The sequence below is a fragment of the Lissotriton vulgaris genome, chromosome 3_1 (genome assembly GCF_964263255.1).
Source record: "Lissotriton vulgaris chromosome 3_1, aLisVul1.2, whole genome shotgun sequence".
NCBI classification, from domain to species: Eukaryota; Metazoa; Chordata; class Amphibia; order Caudata; family Salamandridae; genus Lissotriton; species Lissotriton vulgaris.
This window is the reverse complement of record NC_141689.1, coordinates 2,021,979,285-2,022,002,237: the sequence shown is the minus strand read 5'-3', so window position 1 is coordinate 2,022,002,237 and position 22,953 is coordinate 2,021,979,285. Positions and strand designations below refer to the sequence as shown.

At 42.0% G+C, this 22,953-nt stretch overlaps 2 protein-coding genes across 30 annotated transcripts in view; both read left to right on the top strand.

Annotated features, from left to right (window-relative positions):
- LOC147728754 (sorbin and SH3 domain-containing protein 2-like) overlaps window positions 1-22,953 on the top strand; it is a 643,768-nt gene that overhangs the window by 487,363 nt on the left and 133,452 nt on the right. For all 29 annotated transcript variants that reach the window (XM_086962533.1, XM_086962510.1, XM_086962511.1 and 26 more), the window contains 2 exons: window positions 6,952-7,139; window positions 18,612-18,703. In XM_086962533.1, coding sequence (XP_086818659.1) covers window positions 6,952-7,139; window positions 18,612-18,703 — 280 coding nt within the window. The remainder of the gene's footprint in view (window positions 1-6,951; window positions 7,140-18,611; window positions 18,704-22,953) is intronic.
- Window positions 9,203-11,253, top strand: LOC147728755 (sorbin and SH3 domain-containing protein 2-like). The gene has a single exon (XM_086962541.1). The coding sequence runs from the start codon at window positions 9,227-9,229 to the stop codon at window positions 11,075-11,077; it is 1,851 nt and encodes a 616-aa protein (XP_086818667.1). The 5' UTR covers window positions 9,203-9,226; the 3' UTR covers window positions 11,078-11,253.

Below are 22,953 nucleotides of genomic sequence, written 5' to 3'. Positions count from 1 at the left end.
TCGCAATTTACAGAGAGAAAAATACTGCTTAATGCGAACCATCATTAAGGGGAGAACACTGCATTTGGCCATTCAAGCAAGGACTTCAAAAGTCTATACAGTTAACTTTTTTGTTTAATGTTCTGCATGGTGCATATTTGTTGATAGTGGTGTTTGCTGCAGAGAGACTGTTTGATCTTATAATAATTAAGAAGCTGATTTCAGGTTGCTCGGTATACAGGGGCACTGGATGATTGGGACCAGAATTACCGTTTCTGCCTGTAACCCCTCCCGCTGTATCAGTCAGTAAATACGATAAATACGTTCCTCAATAGTTAAATCAATGAAACCAGTTTTCACCTTTATGACACAGGCACTCATCTGGGGGCCAAATTCAGCAAAGACCTCCAACAGATATCAGTTTATCAATAAAACATACACATTAATACTTTCTCTTTCTAAAACAAATTGTTAAATACAGATATGGTGGAGTGATTGCTCTATTATAATAAATATGTTTCTTGTAGTGTATGTTGCTCTAACAACGCTGTAGAGGCTGATTGAGAAAAGTTCTGCCTGGCATCCAGACCGGTGACCTAAAAATGTGCAGTGAAGAATAAAGAAAACTGTGACTGTCTACTGATAAATCTGGAGACCTAAAAAGTGATGAGAGGTTCTAAGAGTGAGATCTCCTGAATTCTCAGCACGCCAAATTCAGTGATCAAAAAACTTGATGTGGTGGTGGTGGTAGGAAAAGAGGAACTGTTCAGTGAAATAGAGGCCAAAGGAAGCAGCCCAAAAATGTGACGTCAGTGTGGTGGTAGGGGTAGCAGATGGTGGTGCGCAGAGTTCAGTCACTTAAGTATGCATGTGAAAGTCGAAAGAGAGAAATGCTTGGGTGCTTAGTCCGGTAACTTTGTAAAGTGGTGCGGTGAGTGCGAAGCAGGAGGGCAAACACATCTCCAAGACCCAAAGACCTACAATCTAATAGTGCACTATTAGGGAGTGTGGGTGAAAGGAAGGACTGCTGGATCTCAGTGGCACCAACTTCTGCTGTTCAAAAAGGACCTCTGGTAGATAGGGACAGTGGGAATCGCTGGAGTGCCAAGGCACCAAGACTTGTAATGCAATGTTGTACAGTGGGGTTATAGAGAAAGGGCCCATGTGGAAAGAGTTATTTGTAGTAAACCAGCTTTACCACCCAAGGACTAGCCCAGCTCATGGTGCAGACTAGAGGAGCATGGTTTTGTTGATAAACTCTTACCACTCCTGATGCTACTTATGTGCCCAATAAAAACTGAATATCTGTAACCAATAGCCTAAGAGTTCACTCCCTGTCCTCCCCTTTGCCACTCTTCTGACCTTAATGAACAGGTAGGAAGGTTAGGGCTATTCAGCCTTCTCCAGTGCCCCCAATTAGTCATCTCATGTATCCAGCTCACCAACCCAAAAGAGGGGTTGGTTGGGGTTTGAAAGTGTGTCCTTGTGCTACAGAGCAGCATTATGCAGTGGCACATGAAGAGGTAGCTTCATCCTGCAACAGGCATTACAGGGTTCGGCGAGCCCTGCGCAGCTGAACCAAAGTGAACTGAACAAGGAGGTATATTTCCAGAGCACCAGTGGACACTCCAATTAGGGACAGTATTCGTTTTGCTTTGAACATGAGATCCTTTAGATTCCCAGACCTTGGGTCCTAAGCTCGGGCTGGCAGACCCTTGTTGTCACCACGGAAATTAACTTTTATTTCCATGATGAGATGAAGCACAAAAAAGAGTGGTCAAACTGAACAGCTCTAATTCTGTATCTCACACCACGAACTTTTATTTATCATTTAGCCATAGTGTTTAAAGATCATTCTATTCCTTACGTTGCCCTTCCCTCTATTACTAATTCACAAGCATATCACCACCTTTATGCAAGATATCATTAATCAAATTATTAAATGAATCAGTTAGTTATATTAACTAAATAGCCTCTGCATGGTTAGCTGAATGTAATAATATATTCACATTGTTATAAACCACAACCCAACCAGACACGAGGGTGCCAGTGCACTAGACATTAGACTTTCATGAATGCACATGGCAACGCATACAAAGAGCTTGATGTGTTTGATGAATGCATGATGTAGTTACAAAAGTTGCCAAATCAAAGGCACTGGAAAATAAACCACCACAAATTCAAAAGCCTTGCCAAACTAATGTTTATAAAGTATATAGTCTCTCATCAAGCTTGCCAATATATTTTCACAGCAGGTTTCTGAATCATCCTGCAGAATAGATGCCCTGGGCACATAGGGAGGATGAATATGATCTCTATGGACACAATTGATTGCATGTAGTCAACATTGCACACCATTTAAGTACCTACTTGTGAAATGCATCATTGGGTCAACCTCTTAATTTAATCTCACGGTATTCTACCACCCTCTGAAAAAGATGCTTGCTGAATTTCTAAGGGACCTTCTTCATTTGGATAAACACATGATGACTACCTCATTTGGGGTGATGTGTGCATCAGAGCAGACAATGGCAACACCCAAGGAGAATAGTCACCTCCTACACAAATGAACTTTGACTCTGAAACATGAAGGGCGCACCCTGGAAAATAATGGAGAAAATCACCCCTTCTCAATGGCCGCACTTCCTGTCTTACATACCAAAAAGGTGTGTATGCATAATCTTCTCTAAATAAAGAAAACTTAAATCCAAGCCTTCTTTTCCGAACTCGGCACCATTGTGAATGACCTCTTCAAGGCCTGCTAGGAAATGGGAATGTTTCCTTCTCAGTCAGTCAGTGGACCCTTCACAGGAGTTATCAAATGACCTCATGGCGTACTTCTCGACAAAATACCCAGTCCTCATTCTTCCTGAAAACGTATCTCCTTTACTGCCCCACAGATTGCACTTATTTTAAGTATTATTTTATGTACCTCTGCGTTCAGGAAATTCATCAGCGTCCTAAGGGACGAAATATTGAGAATCATTAGAGTGTTATAAGGCACAGCTGCTCCAAGCGAAGCCTGCATTGCCAATATCATCAACCTTAATCAACTTACTCTTGCACCTGTCATCACAAAATTCTTCAGGGCATTCTTTCCGCATGAATACATCCCAGAGCCAACATGCATTGACAGATCCTGTTGAAGAAGCCGAGTGCTGATGCAGAGGTTCTTTCCTATTCCCAGCCAATACTTGACCTCACATGGTTTCTTGGTGGGTGGTTAATAGTTCTGTGCTCCCCTAGAACAGAACATAATCTTCTTTATTGACTACTAGGATAAATTAGGACTCCCAGCATGTACCTCTGTGAAAGCCTTTTTACTGCCTTGAACTAGGAGCAGAGATGTAATATTATATTTTTTCAAAGTATGAGTGCCTTTTGATCCAGTTGGCCACAAATATACCTTTAATACCCTGTACCTTAAGAAGGCATTAATGGTAGAGCCCTCAAATCAATCGGCTCTTTATTGTCAATAGGACTTAATCCTGCCCCACAGGAGCCAGCACTATCTGTTAACATCTTACATATATACATGGTAACCCTCACAGACCTTTTGGACACAGTCAACATGGAGTGCTAAATGTCTGCGAATGCCATTCAAATATACATCCAAGTTCTTAAGTAAGCTGGTGGCTAGCGATAAGTCATGGATTGCCTAGCAAAGCATGCAGATCTGGTTGCATTGAATTGGATCTAACTTTATGTTTCTGTGGCTGAGACAGTATTCTAGGGCATGGTAACCACTTTATGTGTCCAATTCATTAACCTCCATCAATTGGCTCACCACCACTGCCCTTTCTGCACCCTGGATCTTTTTCTTGATGTCAATTTGTCAACAATTCTACAAGTGAACAGTGTTGTAGGTATCAACCCAGGCTATCTTACAAACAAAACACTAGCTATCTCAAAACATTATAATGTACCAACAAAGAGCATGAACTATAACACAAACATGGAATTGATATAAAAAAAATATTTGTTTTAATTAAAAAAGATCATTTTCACAATCACGTATTGTATACAGGATAAGTTGATGCAATAAAATAGATATTCTTTATAAATAAAACATGAGAATTAAAACATTGGGAAAACAATTATGTTTATCCTATCTAAATATGTTGAACAGAACATTTTTTATTTATTTTCTGTTTATAATCTTTAATGAACAAGAATAATGTAATCATGAATCTGTTTTTTGATATAAATAAACAGGGTATGAATAGAAACTATAACACACTTATAAATATGAATAAGAACTAAAAATGTTCTGTTCTCTCTAGAAAAACTGGCTGCAAATAAAATTGTCCTGATGAAGACACCACGACGTGTCGAAACGCGTTGACTGACAGACTACAGCCTCAACATATTTAGATAGGATAAACATCATTGTTTTCCCAATGTTTTAATTCTCATGTTTTATTTATAAAGAATATCTATTTTATTGCATCAACTTATCCTGTATACAATAAGTGATTGTGAAAATGATCTTTTTTAATTAAAACAAATATTTTTTGATATCAATTCCATGTTTGTGTTATAGTTCATGCTCTTTGTTGGTACATTATAATGTTTTGACATAGCTAGTGTTTTGTTTGCAAGATAGCCTGGGTTGATACCTACAAACTGTATGTTTTTCCCTGACCCAGGATCTTTATCCTTACCAGGGGGCCCTTGATATTTCACAAAAACAGGTGAACAGTGTGACATAAAATGTGTTTTAATATCCATATGTCCATCAAGAAATCATGTCCCTATTGTTTCTGCCATAAAAAAGCATCTTGTTCTAGTGAAGGTGATCTCTGGAATTGAGTATTGCAATACGTTATATGTGGACAGTTACTTTGAAGACTATAGTTAAGACTGAAGAGTGCAGCATTATGCAGATCATTTAATCCTTGACCCAAAGAGACACTGATCTACACTTCCCGCACTGATGTCTCTCCACTGGTTCTCGATCAAACAAAGGGCTGAATTAGAATCTCATCATGTCTCCAATGACCAACAACATCTGTTTTCCTCCTGTCAGTTGATAATCCTATTACTTTGTACCCCTGTAGGCTCCCCCTTCCATTCTGCTTAACCACTCTTCCAAACAATTTAACGAAAATGGAAAAACATGTAATATCTATCAGTGCAAGTCAATATTTTATAAATTAGAAATTAAAAGATTATAAAATCGATTAATATATTCTTTCTACACTATATTATTGCCAAGGATTACTTGAGATAGCTCAGGAACACAGTTTCCTTCACTGAAAATCATTCTAACCAAATAAATATCCATTGGATGCAAACGTGACTTTCTCAGATGTGTTTTCCCTTATCCATATTCTCCATTAGTGAAACCCACTTTTTTGTCTAATATGTACCAGTTAAGTTACTTGTAAAGTCTTGTCTCTTTGGAAGTGCTGTCTTTCAGCTCTAACCATCCTCTTGAATGGTTATTAATGCATGATCCAAGTATTTTTTTAAGATCGTCCTGTTCGGATTTCAGTGAGGCTTAAGCCCCAAAAATGTTATTAATCAGCTGCAATAGTTTTCTAATAGAGACAAAGTCCATTCCTTGTACACCCACTGCTAGGTTTTGGTCAAAGTAGGCAACAGGTTGGTTTTCATCTAAGTGGACCAGAGAATACAATGTGTTTGTAAAATTTAATGTTTGTTCGAGAGTGCAGTCCTTTGCAGAGTCTTGGCTGTGTCACTGATGTCCTTGTGAAGAAGTCATGAATGATCTTTTTAGTGCCCCATTTCCTGGGACAGAGATGCCTGTTGCTGCAGTATTTTATAATGCAAACCAATATTTGTTATACCTTATGGTTGAGATACAGCACAGACAGGAAGCACATGTAGAGACTTGAAGAGATAACTAAACTGACCCCTGCAAAAAAGTTATTGTCTTTTCTTCACCTTAAGTATTATTTGAGGCACATTTCCTTCTGCAAAACTAAATATTTTCTGGAAAAAACAGATATTTCCTATTTTTATAAATCAGAAACCATCTGTCGGTACACGGCTGATAACAGGCTGATCGAAAGCTAACATCTGAGTAGGCCTCAGCCTTTGTGGGCACTTCCTACATAGCACTAGTAAGGGCCTAACTCATTCAAGCGCTATAGCACTACAGAATACTTTAAAATGATCAAAGATAATATTGTTTATCTCAGTTATGAGCAGAATGGTTTTAAGATGCGCGATCTTAATGAAGGCGCTCGTTGAATCCATAAAATCCAACACAAACTATACTGAATAGAATATCGACAGGAATATATAGAAACTCCAACACAAAGCACCATTAACCAAACAAGCATTTGCAATGCAATAGTTCTCACATTTGTGAGATTTTAAGCTATTGGCATTGTAAATGATAATGCCTTTTATTTATCTGTTTTGTTAATGAACACATAAATAAAAGGCATTGTCATTTACAGTGCCAATAGCTCTAACTTTTGTAAATGCGAGACCTCGACCAAGAAGTTCAGTGACCCACCGCATAGCCTGGTTTAGCGTCTCTCAATTATTTTCAGTGCTACGGCCATAATGTAAGGGGACTGTAATTGGCTGGTGCTCCTCTCGAAAACCCGGAAATTATGTTTCGGAGCACTAACAAATAAGAAGCAAGGAAACAAAAAAGGATGCACAAATTAACCAATTGCAGGAAGCATGCTAGAATGACAGATTACACTCCTTTAGAGAGATCACTGCAGGTCTTGCAGACCGCACGTGCGCTGATGCTCGACTAAAAAGCAACATAATTCTGCTGAGAATATTTCCCCATTTGTGACGTGAAATCTTTTGCAAGCCACACCATAGTTTCAAAGTTAATTATGCAGGCATATATTTATGTATACATTCATGTATTGTGGTGCTATTGGTTATCATTTCAAAGTAAGAACCTTTTATAAATGTCAGATGGGCAATGGAGGAAATGACCACAACTTACTGTACCAATTGTATTGGTTCCTGCCTTAGTTCTGCAAGCTCAGCCAGTGACTACAGAAAAAGAAGGAAGTCCGAGCCAGCGGTCGCTCCTCAGAGGGTGCACCACGATCAAAATGCAAATAGAGCCAGCTTGGGCCGCACAGACATGCAAGGGTCGCACACCACACCAAGAAACCCTGTAATTAATTCATCCCCCTCATCGCCATCTCGAACAAAAGGTAAGAACATTGAAAAGTTGGTTTTGATTGGCGGTAATTGTTAAAAGGATATGATGTAGATTTCTGTTGTCAATTTGGGGTCTTTTTTGGGGAACTGCAATTTTGAAAAATGATTCCTATCAATAAATGTAAACTATATATCAGTAAAAGATACAGTAACCTTGTTGCAATGTTATGTACGCTCCAAAGGGAGCCCTACTGCACTAGAAGGTCATTGTTGAGAAGAAACCACTGTTTTTTAATAGTCTTCATTCATCCTAGTTAATTTTCAGTATCCTGATCTTATCCAACCTAGCGGTGCGTTTAAATAATCACGTTTAAAATATTAACCATCTTACTAATTTAAAGTTGACCATTTTCATTATATCATGTGACAAAACTTCAGAAGGATGCACTTATGCCACAGTAATTGCACTGTTTGTAATTTAACATTTCTTGAGCACTGTGTTTATGCACTTTACATGCTTGTTACTCAGGAATGTGAAAGGGAGCTGTTCCTCGTGGTCCCTGTAGAAGGTGCATGGTACTCTGAAACCTGTCAGCGCCAAAACTACTATAGTTTAATCCTTCCTTACTAAATCACAGTGCCTACCTGCAAATTAACCTTCATGAAACAACTGATTAATAGGAGTCTTAACAAGCTACTTTCTCCCATCCCCTTGCCCAACTATGTTAGAAGTGAACGTTCAGAAAATGCCAAACTTGGAAGTTATGATTGATGTCATAAAGCATTCAATGTATAGGTATGCTAGAATACATTTTCCCTTCCTTACAATCGTATGATGTTTTCCGACCTCTAGGCAAATCCGTTTGCTCAGCGCTTGGAGTTAGAAGTTATACAAATGTTCTTGCACCTGGTAAATACTGGGTGTAATACATTTTGCATACCCTCTTAAATTTCGTCAGGGGGGGTACCTGCCAGAATTTAACAATGGAAAAATACCCATTAATTACTTGAACCTGTTGATTTTGGAGCAGCAACTCTCAAAATCCGTTTATCATTTTCCATTAGAAGAGAAACCATCTAAAAAGTGCTATTTATCATACCCGATATATTTTGATCCCTGAGTTGTCCAATTATATTGGGTGCACTATGTATCGCACACTCGTCTGAACCACTCATACTGAGAACCTTAGTCAACGTATCACTTAAAGAGCAGGAGGGCTTAATTAAGCGAATTATAACCACCCTTTTGCTGGTAGTAGCTATAGCAAAGCTGGGTTGAATCTCAAATTTTTACTGATCTACATTGGTTCTGTCCTGTTCACTCTTATATTGCTGAACCATCCATTTTTAATTCCTTTTCCTCACTGTATTTCATGAGATGTTCCAATCCTTGGAACCCTATATGATTGAGAAGTAATCCACAGTCTGTTGCTCATACGTGTGTTTGTTGTTGCTAGACTGCTCTCTTTAAACTTAGAGGTGTCTTCTTGAAAGGCAATGGAAAGACACACTGTGGTCTAAATTACACTTTGCAGACCGGTATTCCACTGGAACTACCCCAAGTTGCAACATATTATAATGTATGGAACATAGACATGCTTGGGTGATTAATAATCGAGACTGGCACTATATGTGTAGAAAAGAGTCTAACAGGGAGTGTCAAAGCTGACTTGGAGCACTGTATGTTTCCCATAGTGCTTTATGCTTTTTGAGTCTGGTTTAGTAGAATGAAAAGTGAACTTATGCAGAGGCCAAAGAGTATGTGGTTCGAACAGTCTAATTGCATAGCTGCAATCATACATTTTAAGTGCGTGTAAAATAAATATCTAATTATATCCCTGCAGTATTTTAGAAGAAAAAAACACGTACTCACAATCAGCAAAAAATGGAGGAAACTGATTTCAAACCTACTTTCTAACTCTGAAAAAGAACATGCAGCCTTTACCCCAGATTGACCCCTAATTTTCGCATATAGAAAGTAGGGTTCAATCTAGTGATTCCATTTTCTTCACCTTAAGTATATGGAAGTGCAGAATCAATTTATTCATATCTTTTCAGGTGACACTCACAAGGACAATGTCCTAATTGCATTTTGCGTATTGGGTCCACTGTCTGCTTTCTCTTTTGTGAGCCTTTTCTAATGTTGATTGCTGTATTTGGTCTCTCTTCTGACACTCTTTCTTTTCCATCATGCTGCTCAATGGATTATAAAGGTGGGGAAATTAGCAAAATGTACCCACCACTTTTCAGCTACTCAGTGCACAACTACAACACCTCCAATGAATCTGATTATGGCAGCAGTTCCAGCCAACACTTGGCTGTGCCAAGCGACGAGCAAAGGGCCAATAGTTTTAAAAACGGCTGGCAAATGAATCGGCAGAATGCTGAAGTATGGAGCAGTACGGAGGAGACGGTCTCACCCAAGCTTAAATCCCGGAGCTGCGATGACTTGTTATCGGACGAGCACAACAGCTTTCCTGATGTCCAGATGAAGTCCGAGAGCATGGTGTCCCTGTTGTTCGAAGAGGGGTCCAAAGATAGCCGCTCCATGTCCTTGGACTCACCGTATCTGCCAGAGAACCACACCCCCAGCAGACTCCGAATACGTCACAGGTCGGCCCACGACACGCCAGGGTTTCTGAAACTGTATAAGAAGATGCATCGCATTAACCGTAAGGACCTGCTGAGCAATGAGGTGATCTGTTCCGTGAAAACCAGAATACAACAGTACGAGCAGGAACAGCAAAAAGGTTTACTGTCAGATTGGAGGGAACATTCTGACGAGGTGCCGAGGGACATGGTACCCACAAGGATCCATGAATTTGAAAAGCTGATTCAAAAATCGAAATCTATGCCCAACCTTGGTGATATGATGTTATCAGCAGTGGCCCTACCTATTTCTACAAATGGTTTCTGTCCAAAGCGGCGTTTTTCTATTGAATCTTTACTGGAGGATGAAGACCAAAGTAGAAATGCTTCTCAGGTGCAGCAAAATGGAGAGACTAAAACTTTGGTGCCCATACACATTGAAGTGACCAGTGACCCACCCTTGAAGCCGCACATTGAGTACTCGGACAGTGACCAAGATGCAGTGGTCTCCGATCTCAGTGACTTCATCCAGATTGAGGGTTCTTCCTTTTGCAGCGAAAGTGACTTTGATCATTTTTCATTCACGTCTTCTGAAAGCTTTTATGGCTCAGGACACCATCATCACCACCACCATCACCACCACCATCACCACCGGCATCTCATCAGCTCCTGCAAGGGCAGATGCCCGGCCTCCTACACTCGCTTCACCACCATGCTGAAGCATGAAAGAGCTAACCAGGATAAGAGTGATCCTCCAAGAAAACAGGAAGCCGAGTCAGGTCTTTCCAAACTTGCATTCCTAGTCAGCCCAGTGCCTTTCCGTAGGAAAAAAAGCACCACCACCAAAAAATCTACAGAAAAGCCCAAAAGTAAATCGTCTGTCTTCGAAGCACTGGACTCTGCTCTGAAAGATATATGTGACCAAATTAAAGCTGAGAAGAGGAGAGGGAGCTTGCCCGACAACAGTATCTTGCACAGACTTATTACTGAGCTGCTCCCCGACATCCCTGAAAGGAACTCCTCCCTCAAAGCTCTCCGAAAGAGCTCCACGAACCAGCCTTTCTATGAACTGCCTCAAGACGGTGCTGTCCGTTTCCCATTGTACGACGATGATTGTGGAAGCTTGCTACCTCTTAGTGCCTCTTATGAAGACATAGACATGACCAACAACAACTCCCAGGACAATGACAATGAGTTGTGTTTTCAAGGTGGAATTTCATGTTCTGCTTTTCTTTGCCTCCCTTTCATCTTTCCTAGCTTCATGTCCATTCGTTTTCTGTCTCCCTGTCTCCATTTCATTCATCATATGCATGCCACAAGGTATCATAAGAAATTGGTATCTGGTTTGTGTTGTTTTATTCAGTGTCATTTATGGAATAAGAACTGGGTTATCGTTGTTTGAAAACAAAAGATAACTTTCCAATGGTGGAGTTTAAAATAAACTAGTTTTAGATCAGAAATCCTCATGAGGCTGTATTGCAGAATTGGAAAAAGTACCCATCTCAAACCCCAGAGGACTAGTGGACGTGCAATGCAGTTATCATAACAAGCATTGATAAAGCAGACACTCTGCTCAACATTGTCACAGTTCTATTCAGAGAAGAATCGTATGTGTTACCTGAATCCGGTTACTGTGACTTCTGCTCATTGTATCATCTGTGTCAAGCTAGTCACAGCACTTGACTATTATTTACCAGGATGATATGCACGTGCATTCAAAAGCAAACACCCACACACAAGCACACATGCATACAAAGACTCATACAGATGTATGAGTGTGGAAAATACTTTTTTCCTTAATTCCCAAAGATGTGTGTGTATATATAAAATTACACACACACATCTTTGGAAATTAAGGAAAAAAGCATTTTTGTTCCACCAAGTAAACGCTATTAAGCACTTAGCAACCCTAAACATGAATTTCTGCGGTAAAGTTTACCTCCATAAACCTTCAAAAGAATTCTGGAATACTCTGAATTCATCTTCCTACAGTATTCGCCCATAGCCTATTTTTAGTTCTTTCACAGGCTCATATATATATATATATATATATATATATATATATACAATTAGCTATAATTAACGTTATTTGAGGACAAATGCATTCGATAAGACTAGACCCCTTCAAGTAATTCAAAGTTACCTGTAAACCAGCACCATATCTTAAAGCTTTTGAAGCTTATTGCATGTTTGCCCTCCCTGTTTAAGCACATTCCCCAAGGCACAGTGTAACTTTTTTCATATACCCTGGCGGGATGTACTGTTCATATGTTGTGGATCAAAACAACTATGTCCATTTTATGCAATTTCATTTTTTAGGCTTGATAAATAAGACATGATCGCACCCGTGCATAGTCAGTTCTGTGCTTGGCTGGCACTTATAAACCACTGATAAAGAAACCCGCTTATTCTACTGGAAACATTTTGGAATCTTGTTTTTTTGGTTCAGATGGTGGTGGTGCCTATCCCAAGCAAAAAACTGTCATGTTAGGCCACCATGGCATGCCTTTTAATTTTACACTTCTTTTTCCCAAAACGTATGTACCAGAGGAGCCATACCGTTAATTGTTTCCTGGAAATGAATCTCATAATAGATCTTCTGTAAATTGCTAAGGTCAGGAACTCTTCTTTCATTCAGTTGGACCAACCCCTCTCAAAAAGTGGACTTGCCTATTGTAAGAAATTGGGTTGTTGGTTGTCAGGGATGTGAGCTCTGGTCAAGCAGCAACCACAATCCTTCTCAGGGTGAGGCACAAGCCAACCCTAAATTAAGCCATGCTCAACCCTCTGGTAGTTTGGCACAGAGCAGTTAGGCTTAACTTAGATGCAATATGTTAAGTATTTGTGCAACACTTCATACAGTAATAAAGTGAAAACACCACACCAAAATGGGGTCCCACACCAAATTAGAAAAAAAGAGTACTTTTTAGTAAATAAAATAAGACTAAAACAACAAAACTCTGCTCATTAGAACCGTAGACATGCCATTTTAAAGATGCAAATAGAGATAAAAAGCACAAAACACCAACTGTGGATACCTTGTCACACTAGACCGAGACAAAAGTCACAAGTTCAGGCCGACCGCGGTGGAGCACGGGACCGGCGTCAGGGACCCAGTTAGGCCAGCTGAATAGAGTACCTTAAATGCAGCTTTACATAGTGTTGTGAGGATCCATGTTGAAGATCCATCGGGCAGCCGAAGCGATTCGTTGGTATCGACGTGCAGTGAGGCTGCGATGAGAGGTCCTGCATCGTTGTCAAGTAAACAGTCGACAAACGTTTACAATGTGGTGTCCTGTGTCAAGGATGCGTTGCTCAGTTGGGATAATGAGTCGGCTCTAAGGAGTTGCTAGGCTGCGTTGCAGAGTCCGTCATCGTCTTCAAGGCTGCCATCACTGAGAGATGCTAGGGCCTGTGCCAAGGATGTGTCACGTTTCAGCAGTTCTGAAGAAGTTGCAGAGTGCGGAGACAATGCAGGACCTTACGATGGGTTCAATTCACGCAAAGGCGGCAATGGGCTAGTTCTGCTTGGGATTTGCCCAGCACAACAGAGGAGATGCGTTGAGTCCATTCGATCCACAGAGACTGGAACATCACCTTTTGCCTACTTTCCAGGGTCCTGGACTGGGGTGGCACCACTTGCCAGGGTAGGCTCACAGATGGCAGAGTCCAGATGCAGGTGCATGGGTGTAGAAAGCCTGTTATGTCCATAAGGCTTCAGATCAGGAGGCCAGCTACCTGGCCCTGAGAGTCACTCTGGAGTACTAGATTCAAGAGATACAGGTCTTGTCCTTTTCTCCAGGACAAGGTCAGCAGGTCAGCACAGCGGGTAGTAGTCCCTTCAGGTCAGTTGTCCAGCAGAGTGGCAGTCCTTTCAGCAGCACAACAGCCGTTCATCCTGGCAGATTATCCACAGGTAAAGAGGTGTACTGAAGAGTTGGTGTCTCAGGTCTAGTATTTATACCCAGTTGTGCCTTTGAAGTGGGGAGAAGCGTCTAAAGACATGCCTCTGAAGTGCACAGGTGTCCTGCCTTCCTAGCCCTTGCTCTAGACTAACTACTGGTGATATGCAGCTCTTTATGTGGACACAGCCTATTTTAGTGTAAGTGTGGCTGTGCCAGCTCCTCCCTCTCATCCTGCCAGTGATGACCCATCCTAGCACACCTAAACTTCCTATTGAATGTGGCAGTCAAGGAGGAATACACAAAGCCCAACTGTCAACTACACCCAGTCATGTGACCCAATGACAGGCTGCAGGAACCAAAAAGCTAAGGCAGGAAAATGCCAACTTTCTAAAAGTGCCATTTTCAAAATTGTAATTTAAAATCTGACTCAACCATGAATTAGGATTTATTACAATTCCAAAACCACCAAACATGTACTAGTCCCCTGTTCCAACTTGGAAATGACAGCTTATTAAATGTAATAAGGTAACTCCTGTGTTCTCCTACGGCAGAGGTAGGCCTTGCAGTAACGAAAAACAAATGTAAGAGACTTTTACTACCAGAAATGTAAAACTTAGAAATGCATTTCCTACTTTTTAAATACATTACAATCTGCCCTTCAGGCTGTCCAGGGCTTACCGTAGAGGTCACTTATTTTCATTAAAAGGGAAGGCTTGGGCCTGAGAAAAGGTTTATTTTGCCAGATCGAGATGGTAGTTTAAAATTGCCACACAGGCTGCAATGGTAAGCCTGATGCATGTTTAAAGTGCTACTTAGATTGGTGGCACAATCAGGGCTGAGGCCCTTTACTATCATTTAATATACAAGCCCTGGGAACAAGTAGTGCCACTTACTCTGGACTTACAAGTAAATTAAATATGAAAATTGGGTATACACCAATTCTATCATGTTTTAAGGTGAGAGCACAAGCACTTTAGTACTGGTTAGAAGTTAGAAGTCCGGATAGTCCTACGTCAGCAAAATAGGAGGCCTGAAAGCAAAAACATCTGGGGGAAAACCGGAACCAAGGATGTCCGGTCTAACACTCATCCAGAGGACCACATGTTAGATCAGGTTCCTTTTCGAACAACACTCAGGAAACTGGTTTATCCCAGAACTTATTCCGATAGAAGCACAGAAAAGACCTTTGATTTGGCATGGTTGATTTATATGCTATGGGCTTAATACTGCCATGTTCAAAGTGCTCATGTAGGATGAAGCACAGTTTATAAAAACATAAATGGTATAAATACTCTTCACCCATTATCAAGTATTGTTGGAAATGCTTGTCAAAGCTACCCCATTCAACAAAAATGAAAATCCCTGATAAAGCAAAGTGAATAAATCAACAAACATTCTTCTAATAAATCAGGCCAAAATAGCATCGCACTTGCGAGGTATTTCCCCAGTCACGACATAAGTACGAAAATAAACAAAACACTAGTTTGGAGGGTAAACAATCAGACTAGTTTAATGTTATTGTACTCTGGTGAAGAGAGTAACAGAAAGAGCTCCCTCACAAATAAGAGCCTTGTTGGGTACTTAGTGAAATCCCCTGCATGACCAATGAAACCATCAGATCATTGCCCTGGTTGGCATGAGTTTCATTTTTTTCCTGGCTATTTCAGCCAGTCGAAGAACTGGAGGTCGTTCTTGATCTGCACAAGGCTCTCAAACATCAAGGGTCGGTACATCAGCATCTTGCTCTAATTCTCTTAAAATACCACCATTGCAGATAACCTTGAGGGGTGAATGGCCAGTGCTTGGTCCTCCTCCTCTCTTGCTAGATCTAGTCATATGCTTCCACCGTAGCTGTTGGCTGATAGGAACCTATATGCGTACAGGAGGTCCCTTTAAAGCCTGTCCACCACATATCTCATGCCTTACATTATAAACAAGTAAACAACTACAGCATACTCTGTAAAAGAAAACCAAATGTAAAATACACTAAGGGCCTGACGAGTGGTTCAGTTAAGTTTGACCTGTTTACGCATGGGTCTGAATTATGAGTTTGGTTTTAACACATCCAATAATTATCGAATGCATTAAGTAACTCAACATTCATTAAATTTTGACAGGTCAAACCTGCTGAAATTGAACAGGGGAGAAGTATACGGAATTTACAGTGTCACGCGTATTTTGATGTGTTAAAAACCAAAATCCACATGTTATTCCCCAGAAACTCGTAATTTGCACCAGATAAATCACCAATACCATGGTATTGTTATTTACCAGGTGCAATAAATATCACTTATACGTGTAATTAGGCCCTAACCAATAAAAGCCAAGACTCTTCTCTAAACGGTGAAAGAGCAACCGAGAACAGCTTGATATTAGGCTCAAGGATGATGTCACCAAACCAGATCCACATGGTCTGACTGGTAGCCTGCCAGAATATAGGTCCTGTTGCTACCTTTGACTCGTGCACCTGAGGACAACACATGAACTAGAATAGTAATTCCAAAGCAAGGCACAGTTATTGCCACGTCTACAGATTTTGTTCATCCCATAATACCATAACATAACGTGTATTTTGTAAAGCGGAGGCTCACCCAAGCGTACCTTGGTGCTGAATAATAGATGTTTATTGTTGCCCAACTCAATGGTACTCATTTTATCGACCCCTGAAGCATGCGCCAGAATTTGAATTTGTGACCATGAGTTCGAGCACAGGCCCCTACAGTGGACGCAATAGTCCACTAAGCCATCAGACCCTGATTAATGCTCTAATGATGAAAAGAGCATCCACTTAGCAGGCTAAATGTTAGCGAGGTGCCTCAGCAAGTCAAATATCTGCTGCAGTTGCCTCTGCAAATCTTGTAAATTACTCTTTCCATTGCCAGTAGGCCCATCAAGGCGGTCTTTCTCCTGAGGTCAATCGAATGACTACTGCAGGCTTTAGCTGATGAAACCATCTACTATTTACTGTTCTTTAAAGCTAAAAGCTGGAATGAAGGTATGTTGCGATAAGAAGTTCCAGTACTAGCTTACTCATTAAGGTGTTGCAGGCTCAACAAGCAACTGCCCTAGAGGGAACCTAAGCTGCAGCGTTGCATAGATCTACAGAAATATTTCATCTAGGAGCCTTGCTCCCCCTTCACAGACATCGGAATAACCTCGGCTTAGGTCTTTTTATTGACTATAGGCCTCATTTAGGGCCGGTTGGCTGTTACTAGGATATGTTGATTCTGGGGTTGGAGATGTTGCTTTTGGCGGGTATCTCCACCCCAGTTACTGGCCATTCCAAGTTACTGGACGAGAATAAGGAATAAAATGCTGGATCAGGATTTATCATGTCCAATTCAGTATGCAATTTCAAATTACAGACACGTTGCTGGGCACATTTATGCAGAAACACGTTTGGTTTTACCATTCGCGTTTCTGCATGCAGTAAAATTTAGGGCGGTATTTTCCCCTGTACTGACCCACCTGACTCGGAATGAGAGAAATAGCCCACCTCATAACCCATGTTGGGTTTTTGATTTGCTAGTATAAAAATGTTGCTATGCACCTCTGTCATGTTGAAGGAACCATCCCTTAAACTTACAATGCACTGAAGGGAACCACATAGACAGCAGTTTTGGGCAATGTTAGAGATGTCTGCTGCCCCAGCATACATCCCCAAATTTGCCAAGTGGTGACTCTGTCAGTGCAGTGGAGTGCTTGACTCTATTGCCCTGACGGAGCAAACACCGTCAGCCAAATTCTAAATCAGGCAATGAGTATACATAAAGAGGTTTTAGACTTACACATCCCTTGGTTTAAATACTAAAGTGTGCCCATTTGCCAGGAATACACTGCTTGTTTTTTTAAATTTTTTTAATCGTACAGTGACATACAAAGTGCATGTAGAGCCTAGGTCTCAGGTCACGCAAGTGAACACACTTACCTGATTGTAAATTATTTCAAAACATGTCACACCAAAGGGTCAAAAGTGCATTTCTGGTGGTAAGCCGAATTTAGATGGACCCATCCCAGGTTGGTGAGTATTTGATAGATTTCCCTTGCACCGCTCCGTTTACCATGTTCAACAGTTGTGTTCCATTTCTCAACATGTACCCCATCCATGCGGCACAAGGTCAAAGGGCGAGATCATGCTGCTGTGTACATCAAGCACAACCGACTGTGTTCATAAGCCTACTGTTGCATGCTTGTCTCTCACCTTGTGTCCATGCATGCGCTTCATCGTGAAATCTGTTATGCAGCTCTGTTCTAAGACGCGCTGTATGGAGCCTTCCATTACCCAACGTCCCAAGGCTAGTCTAGGTGGCTCAGTCCCGGAACCCTCTCCAGTTACTGAAAGTGGAGAAGTGTGGAGAAGTGTGGCTCAATGCTTAGAGCGGCAGACCCTGATGCAGAGGTCTGGCCCGGGACTAGGGTTCAATTCCCGCCTCGGCAGCTCTTGGGCTCAATTTCCTCGGACCTGATAATTCTCGCCTCGGTGCCTATTCTAATCGTGGGTCCCACTCTGCAACTCTGGGCAATAGCTTGCTTAATCTCCACAACGGCCCCAACAACGCTAGGATGCCTGGCTTCACCTTGGGGGTGCCCAGGAGTGGGCACTTCACAGGGAAAGGCCAGGAAGGGTTCCTCAGCGGTATTCGTACAAGCGCTGAGATGCCTCATGGTGATTCGTGAGTTATACAAGTACCATTACATTACACATTACAATGCCCCAAAATGGTGACACGCTACAGAATAGAACACGCTGAGCACATGTTTACGTGCTAGTTCTGTCGCACGTTGACAAATGCACGTTTTCCCGGCGACAGTCATTCTGCTTATAGTTTTGTAAACTCGGGGTTCGTGTTTTCCAGCATAGCTGAGTGACGCGGCCTCGTAGTGCGAAAGACGCAGAAGCAAGCCTCACTCCCAAGCCCTCTATAGTCAGACGCGCCTCTTTCCCGCTCTAAGGAACCTCGGCTTCCGCGGTTAGTTAGGTCTCACGTAATTAAACAGATGCTGACTCTGATATTTCATTTTTCTTTGCAGTGGACCAGGATTCTCCCAGGAGCTATTCATCTGCATTCACCGACGTGGGTCGATGCATTCCCAGGGAGAGACGGGGGACGACGGAGAGGGAGGTAAGTGCCCGGGCATTATTAATCCAGTAGTCCTCAGAGAACCTCTGCAGCAAAGCCCTGTCCCGCTGCAGCTTCGCCACCATGAAGGGACAAATATGTGGAGAAATCATTGTTAATGTCGCCCATGAATATTAAGTACACAGTAGACTAGTACTGCACTGGGCACGCGCCCTAGATGGAGTTTCATTTATTAAAATAAATCAGGTCTTCTAGTGCAGTTTAAAGCAGGACTGACTTTATGCTAAAATCCTATTTGTGATATTTTATTTGCATATTGTAGTAACTGAGGAATGACCTGTTTTCTTAGCTTACATTTTTACCAGTTCTTCCCCACTCTTACCTTAAATGACTCCTCCTACTGTGCGATTAATAAAGGAGGCTTTTATCAAACTTCGTGCACTCAAAGGCACACAACATTCAGGCTCTCATGAACGCACAGATCACAAGCCCTTGAACAAATAAACACAGACCATCACACCTACAGAGACATTCACACAGACGGATGAATACACGGGCACTCATGCGCACAGAAACAGAAATGCAAGCACTCATGCACAGGGATCAGCAAATATTTATGCAGATAGATAAACCAAGCTGATGGGCCTTAGGAAAACACGGGGTAATGTACAAAAGGCAGTGGCGGTTTCCCCATGGGGGCGTTTGGGCGCCGCCCCCCCTGTTTTCTCGCCGTGCGAGAAGAAGGCAGAAACAAATGGTAGTTATTTATTTATAACTACCATTTGTTTCTGCCTGCCCTTCTCGCACGGCGAGAAAACACTACAGTCAGCAGAACAGAACTTCCTTCCTGGTTACTAACCCGACTCGAGTCTCAGGGAAGGGGGGAGTGGCTTGGGGGAGTGGCTTGCCCAATGTTGTTAATACGGACTGTTTGGACAGCCTGAGAGGCAGTCCAAACAGACAGTATTAGCAACAGAGGGCAAGCCGCTCCCCCAAGCCTCCTCCCACTTTCTGTTCTGCAGGATGCAGACTAAGTGGAATGACGTTTTTAGGGCAGCCGGCCGAACCAATCAGCGCCGGCTGCCATGGAGGGGAGGGAGGCTGCCTGCAGCCTTCCGTGACGAGAGCGGCGGCATTCGAATTTCAGGATGGCGGGAGCAGTCTCGGGACTCAAGAGTCAGAGCGGGAACTCGGGAAGCCATTGCCAAGGTAAGTTTTTTATATTTATTTATAGAGTTTTATTCTCTGTGGGCGCTGAATGAGCTTGGAACATGCTTAATCCTGTTCTCAGTGTCCGGTCATGGAGCCACGATTGCCTCTTTAGAACTACTTCACTTTCCTTCAGGGATTGAAAGGTGGAGGGAGATGTTACCAATGGATCAGTGACTACTGTTTTTGCTGGGAATACTAGTTCCTCCATCCTAGAATTTTAACGCTATAATTGTTGGTATAAACGCTAGGTTAGTACAATCATTAAGGCGGGGAAACAACTTTTTTTTAAAATAGGCCAAAGAGCAAGAGAAGTAACGAAGTAAAAAGCATGACAAAATGTCCAAGAGCTATTAATGCGAATGTAAAGGCTCCCGCGTCCAATATGGAGGACATAGAAGGACGCTACAGGCAAGTATCTCTGCCTAATATTCATCATTGTTATAGAACCTGTCTGTTAAAGTTTGACTTTCTCCTCAGTTTGTTACTTGTACAACTGCAAGGCACGAGTACCGAGAATGCCCAGACAAAACGGGCAAGAGGCCATCTTGAATGTACATAAATTAGTGTTGTCTGGGACCGTTGCAGACTATCAATTGAGTGCATTGTTGACGTCAGTTGTGCAAAGAGTGTTGTGAAACAGAGCAGCCGGAAAGAATCCTACCTACCGGTTCTGTTTCACACGTTCACAATTATACGGCAAAGGAGCGATTCCTTGCATGTCTGTTAAAAAATGCGCCTCCGATGGGAACGCTTCGCTGGGATAAACAGCGAGAACAATATCAACAGGCAGCCCAGTGGGGCTGTAAAATCAATACCGGGGCCTGCTGTTTTTAAAATAAATTGAAGTATCCGATAAGAGCAGACAAACAGCCTGCTCACTGTGGTAGTTTGTTCTGCAGCAGCAGAACAAATAAGAGGGTATGGTAAACGTTTTTTTAATGACAAAGTGCTGAGCTAGAAGGTGGCAGGCGCATTACGGCCATCAGGCTGAAAGGGCTTTATTTATTTTTATTCAATTTACAATCTGAAAATCAATTTCTGCATTGACTGACATTTTACGCCCCACTACTTTCAAATGTCACCAGCCGCCACTGACAAAAGGGAAGGATGTCTTCAGCAGGACAGGCTGGAGAGATGTAAAGTAGGGAAGCCCAGGATGCTGTGCGCCAGAGGAGCACAGGGAGACACATGGGGAAGGCAATAAGTGCTGTTTACGTGGAGAGGTAGCAGCTGCTACCAAACGGGGTTGGTGGGCAGGTAGGGGGGGGGGGGGGGGGATAAAAAAAAAAGGAAAAGCACCTACCTCCTTCCTCTTCTCTTCTCTGGCAGCAGGAAGCACACCGCATGCCAGAATCCCTTGGCATATAACAATGCTGCCTTACAGCAGCGTTGTGATTGGTCTGGGCACTGTGGTGCGGCGCTCAACAAGGGGGCTAGGAGGCTGTGCATGTTCTCCACCCAAGCTGTGCAACACAGTCAGGAGGAGAACATTCTAAGTGCACATGACAGTTTGGCCGGGCCGAGATGGCCGGTCAAGCCGTCATGGGCACTTAAGAGAGGGCTCATCACTCCTCCGTCTTCTCTTCTGTGACAGCCACTAACCAACTGAGCCACGACAGAAAAATAAAATGATAATAACAATGCATTATATTGATTTTATTTTTCCCTTTTGAACTGCTCAGTGAGCAGTGGGGCGACGCTTCTCCGACTTAGCGAAACTCTTCCACTACCTAGGGTGGCACATGTTGATGTGTTTCATGCGAGCACTGGGGTGAGGAACCTCCAGAAGCACAAGGTGATGTGTTTCATGTGAGCACTAGGTCCTGTGCATCGGGATGGCGGGAAACAATGGTTTCTGAGCATCAAAGGTGCACTGGATATTGAGCATGTAAGAAGCACTGGGCATTTTTCAGAAGGGGAATCTTGTCCCTAGTTAGAAGTTCTGGGGAATACCATGTAGACGTTTCCACAATTAGATTTGCGATGTATCTATTTTTCATGGCTCCCCAAGCCCCACAGAACAGTAATATTTTGGATATGAAGATATGCTTTGAATAATGTCTTCCGGTGTTAACAACCCTACTGTTGAAAGAGTGTTATTTAAAGAGGAAGGGTGTCTGCGGGGGGGCGCCAACATTTCCTGGCCATGGAGCCGTCCACCATTCGAGAAGACAGGACAAATTATAACAGGCGCAGGGCCAACATAATACTCCCAATTAATTAATTGTATTTCTAATTTAGTCCTTGTCCCTGGTCAAGTAGGGGGTTCGCAGGGTGAAATGTTTCTCCTTTACCAGTTGGTCAGGGATAGAGAGCATACGTGGACAAGAACAAGGCACACCCACTTATGCATAATGCAACATCAGCTCTGCTTCTGTGCTGTTTTTTCTTTTTTCTTCACCATTTTCATGATTATTAGAAGTATTGTCTTTACGAACGTGTTCTTTTACCCTCATGAAAATAACTTATTACACCGTGTACATTATTTGTCACTGGTGTAGCATGTCTTTTATGAGCAGGCGTTTTGAACATCTAATTTGTGTTGTTTTCCCTGATTTTGTTTATGAACAATATTTGTGATCAAATTCCAGAGAAATATAATATCTACTCACTAAAATGTTTTAGAGGGATTTCAACCAATCACATTCTATGATAGTAGCAACATTTGGAAAAATCAGTAAATAGCAATGTGTCTTTGGGTATTTTTCAAATTGTCCCAGTGTTAGCAATTTTCTAATATATATGCACAGAAGACATGCCTACTCAGAGAACACCTAGTGTAAGGCCTATAACTTAAACATTTCAGAATTAAATTGCCTTTTGAGTTTGGTGTACTCTCTTTCAGAAATTTTTAGGTCTCCCCCTTCAGGTATGTCGAAGCCTATTGTGGACTATGCCATGAGTGATTTTCCTTATTCAACATGTGTTTGCCCCCCCCCCCTTCTTTGGTTTGTCCTTCCCTTGGAGCAAAGCATCTTTACCATCCTACAAAGTTATTAAGTCCTTTTCGACTGAATAACTTGTTAATAAATTAGTATGTTAAAATTCCCAACCAAATTAAAAAATAAAATAAGGTTAAT

Coding starts and splice junctions, on each gene's coding strand:
- LOC147728755 (XM_086962541.1), top strand. CDS start 9,227: ATGTTGATTGCTGTATTTGGTCTCTCTTCTGACACTCTTTCTTTTCCA.